We start from the raw sequence: 8,923 nt of genomic DNA, 5'->3' as shown, positions 1-8,923 counted from the left end.
CCAGTGCCGTAGCCAGAATATTTTTGGGGGCACCTCAAATTTTGTAACAATAGTTTTTACTGCACATATCTTTTTATGGACTACTATTATATTAACAAACTATGGTTCCATTGATTCCCATACATTTAACATAACAATTATAAATAATATTGTAATTGTAAAATGTTAACCATATATTAATGCATTAGTTAGTATACCTATATAAGATATCTAATAATATTATATCAATTGTATGTTTTGTAAACCAACATTTGTTTTTAGGAAATATTATTTCTATTTACTAACAAGAATACAAGTTCATAACTTTTAACTTTATAAAACATATATATAAACTAGTCTTAGGATAGAAAGGGATAGTTAAAAATAGGAGATTGTGATGAACCTGAAAAATATGTTAAATGATTAAAACTCAACAAAATATTTCTTTATTTTATAATATAACAAATAGATTAAAAATGTAAATATTAAAATACAAATTATTCTTTGATATATAATAAAGTAACAATGACCAACTGATAAATAAAATAACAACTTAGTTTTAAAATAAATTATCTACAGATAATTTTTAAATTATATAGGTATCTACTATCTTGTATCTACTACCTACTTATAATTTAAAATCTAGACGTCTCTCTTTTTTGTTTGCAAAACATCAATTAATATGAGTCTATGTCTAAATCTATATCTCTATGTACATTGAGTAGTGCTAGTCCATTAAGTCTATTTTCACTAGTTGAATTTCAAATAAGTTTTTATACGCTTAAGAGTTGAAAACTTTTCAACTGAAGCTGTAGTAACTGGCAATATTGAGAAAATTTTCAACATTGTATATATATTAGGAAAAATTTGGGCAATTTAATAATGTATCAAGGGAGTTGGTTGAATGACTGTTTGTTTCCCACTTCATTTGCCATAATTCAAACTCTCCTTTAAGGTTGAATATAGAATCTATATTTAAATCATCTTATAAAATTCTAAAGAGGTTTGTAATCATCAAATATTTTATTTTTATTTTAGATGGTAATAAACAAGAAAGTGAAGATATTAAATTAGAATTTGAATTAAAATCTTTCATTTAAAAGATGAAAGCAAATCATCTAAATATGGATAGAAAATTGATACCCTATAGTATGTGCAACAATCACCATATAACAGTATAATTTGCCCGGTGTTTTGAGTTCTACAGTCCGTGGGATAATAGGAGTCACGCCAACCTTTCAGCAATTTCAATAACACTATCAAATATTGTTTGAACTCTACTTTCTTAAATTCTGTAATTTTGTAATTGGTTGTTTCTATTAAATTAGTAGCGGTTATAATATCTATATTTTCTGTCTGTAAATATTTGAAATTGTATATGTTATACCAAGTACTCTCTCCATTATAGAGCATGTAATCAAAATTGGAAATTGCATAATGATTTGTGTAATAAATAGCATTTTGTCATTTTAGCAATACGTAACTGAACGAAGTACAACAATAAAAAAAGGAAATAAACAGAATAAACTGCATGGACATTCGACTAGTAAATAGCATTTAACTTGCATGGCCAAATAGGAAGCTTATATTTCTACTACAATAACAGGAAGTCTCCACTCTCAAGTAGCATCAAGCCACAGGCTTCTCGTAGAAAAAAATGTCCAATATGTTAAAACTCTTGTTGATATAACATTATTTTTGAGCTGCCAAGGATTAGCATTTAGAGGACATGAAGAATCAAGGCTCTCACTAAATCAAGGTAACTAACTAAAATAATTAAACATATATTACAATTTAAATTTTTTCACTGCTAAAAGATTATCTAATAGATACATAAAACATTATGTTTTATAATATATAACATTTAAAATACCAGATACATTTTTCATTACCTATAGACATAATATATTCTTGTTACAGGAAATTTTAAAGAAATTTGCAATTTAATTGCAAAACACTATCCAGAATTTGCAGAAAAGTTTCAAAATACTACCAATTACACTAGTCATGCTGTGCAAGATGAGTTGGCTAATTTATGTGCTGAGAACATAAGACATAAAATTACAAAAGAAATTGAAGACACTAAAGTTTTTGGTATAATGTGTGATGAAGCTAGGTAAGAATCTAACTTTTAAATGACAAGTATAAAAAATTCAATTTAGTAAAGGTTTAAAAATTATTTTGTTTATAACCCAAGACCCAATGAGAGAAGTACTTTCACCACCTACCAACTGGATTTTTTAATTTTTATTTTAGGTGTTTTAAGCAAGAAAAAATGTCTTTATGTGTAAGGTATACTGTTGGCCTTAATATTGTAGAACGATTTCTGGGATTTATTGACGTTTCTGACAAACAAGATGCTGAATCCTTAAGTGTCCATATATTTGCTTACCTTACTAAAAATAACATGGACACGTTTCATATTGTGGCACAATCCTACGATGGGGCAAATGTTATGTCTGGAAAGTTCAATGGTGTTCAGGTTAAAATTAAAAATAAATTTCCATATGCCATTTATACGCATTGTATGGCCCATCGTATAAATCTTGTAGTAATCGACATGTGCAAATATGTTAAGGTAAATTGTAATTTGTTGAAAGTGTATGTTTTAGCTGTTTTATATATATATTTTTTTTCTGTATAGGAAACTAGGACTGTTTTCAATACCATTGAAGGGTTATATATCCATTTTTATCATCCAACTAAAAACCAAATGCTTGTTGACATGCAAAAAAAAGTTGGGAATAAAAAGTATCCACATTGGTTGCTTAAGTGATACTAGATGGAACTGTCTGTTTAAAAACTGTGAAGCAATATTACACAATTATAAAGCTATTATAAATGTTTTACAGGAAGAAATAGACAATCAAACTGATAGAAATGCAAATGAAGCTTTAGGTAAATTGTGTGAAACATTTAAAATAATTGGATTTTAATATTTAAATGTTTTTTTTTCAAGGTATACTTACAAATATGTCAACAAGCTCATTTATTGTTAATTTGTTTATTTTAAAAGATATATTGTCTATAATAAATATTCTTTGTCAAATGCTACAAGAAAAAAATGCAACACTAGGCAAAGCAGCAATTCTTATCAAGGGTGTTTTGCAAACTTTTGAAAATGATAAATCTACTCTTGCTTTTAATAATTTATGGTTAGAAATCCAAGACTTTGCTAAAGACTACAACATTAATTTCAATGTACCATTTCAAACACAAAGTAAATATTATTTAATAATTTTATAGTTAGGTGTAGACTGTAGAAAGTAAAAATTATAAGTATTTTTGTATTTTAGGATTGAAACAAATAAAAAGAGAACCTAATAGACTTATTGATTTCGTTTTGACTACTGCTACTGGTGCCAAAGAACCCAATGAAGTTGATAATGCTACTGCTGAACATTATTTTCGTGTAAATGCATACTTTAAAGTTTTAGATTCCATTATTGTCAATATGAAGAAACGGTTTTGTACAGAAAGTTTGGAAATGGCTGAATCTATTGATAACTTTTTTAAACTGAACATTGAAAAAAGCAAATTCTTTATTGACCACTATAAGGTATACCTATACTATAATTAATGTAATTGTTAATTGATACATTATTTAAACTTTGTATAATTGACTAACATTGTAACATCTCCTAAAATACTCTGATTTTCATACATGAATTGGCTGATATGACACTTACTAATTTCACACTACACAACATTTTAATATTAATAATAAATAGTAACACATTATGACTTATGTATATCTTTTTATTTTCTAGGATTTATTAGATGTCAATTGTTATAATTTAAAATCCGAAATTACTGTTGTAAAAAACTACTTAACATTAACAACTGGAAAAGATGATATCTCCTTAGAGGATTTAAAAACATTTATTGTCAAGAATGTCTACCCAAATATATATAAACTTCTACAGGTGGCTTTAACTTTACCAATAAGTTCAGCCACCTGTGAACGTTCTTTTTCTGCAATGCGCCGAATAAAAACTTGGATGCGATCTACAATGGTTGAAAATAGATTCAATGATCTTTCTATTTTAAACATTGAAAAAGATTTAGCAAAAAAGATTAATAATAATGATATAGTTAATGCTTTTTTGAATAAAAATCGATATATTGTATTGAAATAAATATATTAGATACTCTTATTATGTTATATACTTGACTTCTTTGTTTTCACATCCAATATTAAATTGATTATAATTCAATTAATTTAATAACTTAATGATAAAATTTCTGTTCAGAATAAAATGTTCAAGGTAAGGCACATTATTGTTTTTGTATTGTATTATGGTTAAATTGTTTAGTATGTCAAACTTTTAAATTGTTTTGTTGAAATAAATAATTGCGAGTGACTTAAGTACATTAGTGCCTATATAGGTGCAATGAGAAATATACTCCCCCCCCCCCCCCCCCCAGTAATTTCACCAAATTTCCGCCTATGCTCTTTGGAAAGAAAAAATGTTCGGCGTTATAATAATAAAACCAATATTTATCCAAATCTTCCGTTTAAAATGGTTTAAAACCGTCAAAATTAAAAAATAAAAAATATTTGTACCCATTTTTATTTAAAAATATTTGTATCATATGTATTTATTAATATATTAAATTATTTAGTTTGTATAAAAATTAATTTTATATGGAACTAAAACATTGTTACAGATGGTTTTTTTTATTACAACGCAAAATAAATACATAAAATGTTAATTGCATGATGTTATGTATTATATTTCATTTTATTATTGTACACATAACTATGCAAATTTTATATAGATAATTTCACGTACATATTATGACATTTTTAAAATTAAAGTATAGGTGTAATATAATATTATAGTAAGTCAGTTATCCATTATCTATATGGCAGTTATTTCTATTTGTCTTTTTTTACTCTTTATCATTTCATTCAAATTTCCTTGATGAATCAATTTTTTTTTTTTGATTTTTACTGTATTTATTTAATATGAATTGATTCGCTGGAAAGAATGTCGAAAAATCTACTAATATATTTTTTTCTAGAATATTCTAATACATCAAATTTATTTAATTTTCTGTAGAAAGGTATACTTTATTGTTAAATATTTTGCTATCATTCTTAATTTAAATAATATTTGCTGATAATTATACTTTTGTAGTATCAAGTGTCTCTGGTGCTTTGTCTGAGTGTAAAATTGGTTGATATCTGATTTTTGCTATTATTATCTATAATACATTATCATTAATACCACAATTTACTATTATTATTAAGTTTTTATTTTAATCTTAGTTTGATAAGCTCTTCCTCGTAATAATTTTTGAAATAATGCCACGCTTTTGTCTAATTCGGTAAAAATGTCTTACGATTTTCTTTTATGAATTTATGTTTATTTTGTGATTTTGAATTAAGTATTTTTGATTTAAAGCTTTTATCTTTAAATAAATATCAAAATAAAGTAACTACCAATATTTGTTTTACCCGTATTAAACTAGATTGCGTTAACCTTTATTAGTGATTACTAATTAGGCATTATTTTTCGTATTAATATATTTGTCATAATATTTTGAATCGTAAAATTGTTTATTCAGCGGTTTGTGATATTTATTCATCACCACATTGGTTGTTCATCTTCGTTTCAATTATTTCTAAAAGTTTACTCGTCATTTTACCATTTGTCAATGTTTTTTGAATTTTTAAAGGTAGGTCTTGATAATCCTCATATGATAGTCATGGAAAACTTATTGAAAAGTATTTTGTGTGGTTTTTGAATCTGAAAATCGTTTTAAGTATTTAAATACAATTGTAATGATATATTTTATTAACATATTATAGTTTATTTATAATGTGTTTACAACTCACTTATTTTGTTAGCTTTGAAAAAAGTTTTAATGCTTTGGGGTTTTACTTTGATTTTGTTGTCTTTTAAGTATGAAGAATATCCACTAGATTTATTTTTATCAATACTTTCATATATTTGAGCGTTTCGTTGTAAATATTTATTTCGTTTCCAAATTAAAAATCTTTGATCTAATATTAAAATAATAGAAATCGTATAGTATAATTAATTTCGATTTTATGAACTATTTGAGTGTATAATAGGTACTTCGAGCTAAGTGTTTATTCCTTTGATCAATTTCAACTTGTAATTTATTTTTGTTTAATATCTGAATTCTAGTAATATTAGATTAATGGCGTTCAACATTTTCAAAAATATTTTTATTTTTCACAGGTATTTTTTCTAAAGTCATTCGATTTTTTCCTGCATTAGAAATAAAAAGTGTTATTAATAAATGATAATTAAAAAAGATTTTTAAAACTAAAAAATAAAAACGATAAAATCACTGTTTATTAGGTTTATTATGTCTCGTAAATATTTGTTATTGAATATATTGCTTTAATGCCAATGAATGTTTTTAATTTAAGTTTGGTCATAAATTATTGCATAGGCACTAAAAACGATTTTGAGTGTCAGTCTCCTTATGAAATTTTTTATAATTTTTAGAATAATTTGAACCATTGATTTTAAATTTTAATATTTATAATCAAAAATTGAACTAATTTTAGGTAAAAACACTGCGTAAAATATTATTAAATAAGTATTATAATAGTTTATTATAAATTATTTTTGTTAACTTATAAACAAAGTGTGGATTTTACGTAATTGCATATTATTTTCCTTTTCACTTTTCTGGATTTTTGTCAACTATTTCCACGAATCATTATTTGAATCTAAATTTGTATTTTGCATATTACTGTATAATGAATGGTTATTGATTATTTTTGCATATTTTTATAAAATTCAAAATGTGTTGCATATCAAAGCGAAAAATGTTCGTTAATTATTTAAGTAATTGATTATTATAAGTTGCTTAATTCGTGAATTTTAAATAAATAAAAAAATGTTATAAAATGTTGCATTTTTTCATGATTTTTACTGCATATAGTAAATGGCATATTTCGATACTTTTTACCGCATAAAAATCCATGCTATATATTTATAAACTATAAATCAATATACCGACGTACAATAAATTGGTAAAATTAATAGCTTTACTTTAAAGTGGGATATTTAAAAAAAATATTTGAGTAGAAATCGTTATTTACGTTTGAAAGTGCCAAATTTGCTTAAAATTTTCATATTCTGTTAAAAAAATATAAAATAAGATTAGAGAAAACTTATGTTCAATTTTAAAATCTTATAACTATTAAGATGTATTTGTACAGTGTTGAATTCAGTAGACAAAAATATGTCAACATAGACGAAATTACTTCATAATGTTAATACGTATATAATATTGTAATGTGGAGTACGTTTTTTTTTTTATATATAAATTTGCACTTTATAATTAGATCGAATAATAATGATTACAGTTTATTGGATCATCATTAATATCATATACGTCATAAATTCAATATTTTCAATGAGGATAATGGGAGAATTTCGGTCATATAAAAAGTACTATTTTGTTAAATCAAAAATGTACTATAGCCATTATAATTTCAGCTTAAAATATGTATAATACGTTAAATCGTGACAGTTTCCCTCATTATAGTTGTTTGGCAGTTGTTCACCTATTATCTTCTGTGTGGACTAGGCCTAAAAGTTATATTCAGGGAAACCACAATAAAAAACGTGCCAAATGCAATACCTTATGCACATTAAAGTTGATATAAAATCGATTTTTATAATGTGCTAAGGTGGTGAGGAAACTTGCAATACATTATTGTAGTATGTAACAAAATAATATTAACATCATGTACTCATATACAAAATGTATTCTAAATTGTATAGTGTACATTGATTTTTACTAATAAATTAATAATGTTATTAAGTCTTTTAATCCATCATACTATAAACCAGCGTTTCTTAAACTGTGTTCCGTGGAACTCCAGGATTCCGCGGAGATCACTTCAGGATTCTGTAAAACTTAAGTAATTTTTTTCAAAATATCTAACTAAAGATTAATAATGGCTAGTGAAGAAAAATGTTTTTAAATTAAATAATAATGTATATACCTATATTTATAGATTATATACTATACAGTACAATCATCACATGAAATAATTATAATTTTTATTGTAAATAACCCTAAAAAAAGTTAAAAAGCTAAAAAAATGTAGGGATTCCACGATTAAAGTGGACATCAAAAAAAGTTTCATGGATAAAAAAGTTTAAGAAACGCTGTTCTGGAACATTTCGACGAATGACATTTTAGTTGAAATACCTTTAAAAAAGTTTAACTTATTTGAAATTTTTTTTTTATTGTTATCACTTTTTAAGTTTCTTATTTTTTTAAGTACTTTATACAAAATTAATTTCATATTCCAAATAAGAATATTACACGGAGTATTTCAATTAATTTAAATCAAATTTCAGACTTATAATTTAAAATATTTAAAATTTAGAAGAATGGAGGTTAAGAGTAGGTAGTGGATAAAAATGTTGAGGGGTAAATCCCTGCTGTACCACTCTACTTTACTTATCTAAACTGTAAACACTTGTAAGTTAAATAATTTTGTTAAATGTTACAAGTATTTAAATTTTAAATTCAATTTGTATATATTAAAATTTTCTGAAAAATATAATACTTTGAAGTATCTATATAGGTACAATTAAAAATATACCTATGTTATCTTTCAACAAAGTAAAATAATTAAAAATAATAATAATAAAAAATCATAAAAATATAATCTTTTCAAAAATGTTTTTTGAAATGATATGAAATATTGTAAAATAACTTTTACTTTTAGTTAAAACTTTTTAAAATAATTAGTGCAGCAGTTCTCAATCTTTTTAGTACCTCAACCCAAATTTCCCCCGAAAAATCTTTAATGACCCACATGGTTTCACATTTTAAAAAGTAGTTAAATAAAAAAAAATTAATTTAAAATAATATAATATATTTCAATTTTTTTTAATAAAATTTGTTTATTAGGTTTAAATTATTATTTTTATTA

At 24.3% G+C, this 8,923-nt stretch overlaps 2 protein-coding genes across 2 annotated transcripts in view; one reads left to right on the top strand and one right to left on the bottom strand.

Moving 5' to 3' along the window:
- The window catches only part of LOC112597035 (piggyBac transposable element-derived protein 1-like), a 21,128-nt gene extending 19,746 nt beyond the window's left edge, over positions 1 to 1,382 (bottom strand). Inside the window, exon 1 of the mRNA XM_025342944.1 lies at positions 1,374 to 1,382. Coding sequence (XP_025198729.1) covers positions 1,374 to 1,382 — 9 coding nt within the window. The remainder of the gene's footprint in view (positions 1 to 1,373) is intronic.
- A 1,082-nt stretch (positions 1,383 to 2,464) lies between these two features.
- LOC112596996 lies at positions 2,465 to 4,118 on the top strand. The gene is made up of 5 exons (XM_025342894.1): positions 2,465 to 2,557; positions 2,624 to 2,877; positions 2,939 to 3,199; positions 3,276 to 3,538; positions 3,750 to 4,118. Exons 1-5 carry the CDS (start codon positions 2,550 to 2,552, stop codon positions 4,116 to 4,118), a joined length of 1,155 nt encoding a protein of 384 aa, XP_025198679.1. The 5' UTR covers positions 2,465 to 2,549.
- Positions 4,119 to 8,923: the final 4,805 nt, after the last annotated feature.

This window comes from Melanaphis sacchari, unplaced genomic scaffold (genome assembly GCF_002803265.2).
Source record: "Melanaphis sacchari strain LSU unplaced genomic scaffold, SCAv2.0 Contig36_pilon_pilon, whole genome shotgun sequence".
Classification (NCBI taxonomy): Eukaryota; Metazoa; Arthropoda; class Insecta; order Hemiptera; family Aphididae; genus Melanaphis; species Melanaphis sacchari.
This window is presented reverse-complemented; position numbering and strand designations above follow the sequence as displayed.

Excerpts from the sequence above, each read along its gene's own strand:
- LOC112596996 (XM_025342894.1), top strand. Across the intron at positions 3,200-3,275 it reads TGTACCATTTCAAACACAAA|GATTGAAACAAATAAAAAGA; the intron begins GTAAATATTATT and ends TTTGTATTTTAG. Across the intron at positions 3,539-3,749 it reads TCTTTATTGACCACTATAAG|GATTTATTAGATGTCAATTG; the intron begins GTATACCTATAC and ends TTTATTTTCTAG.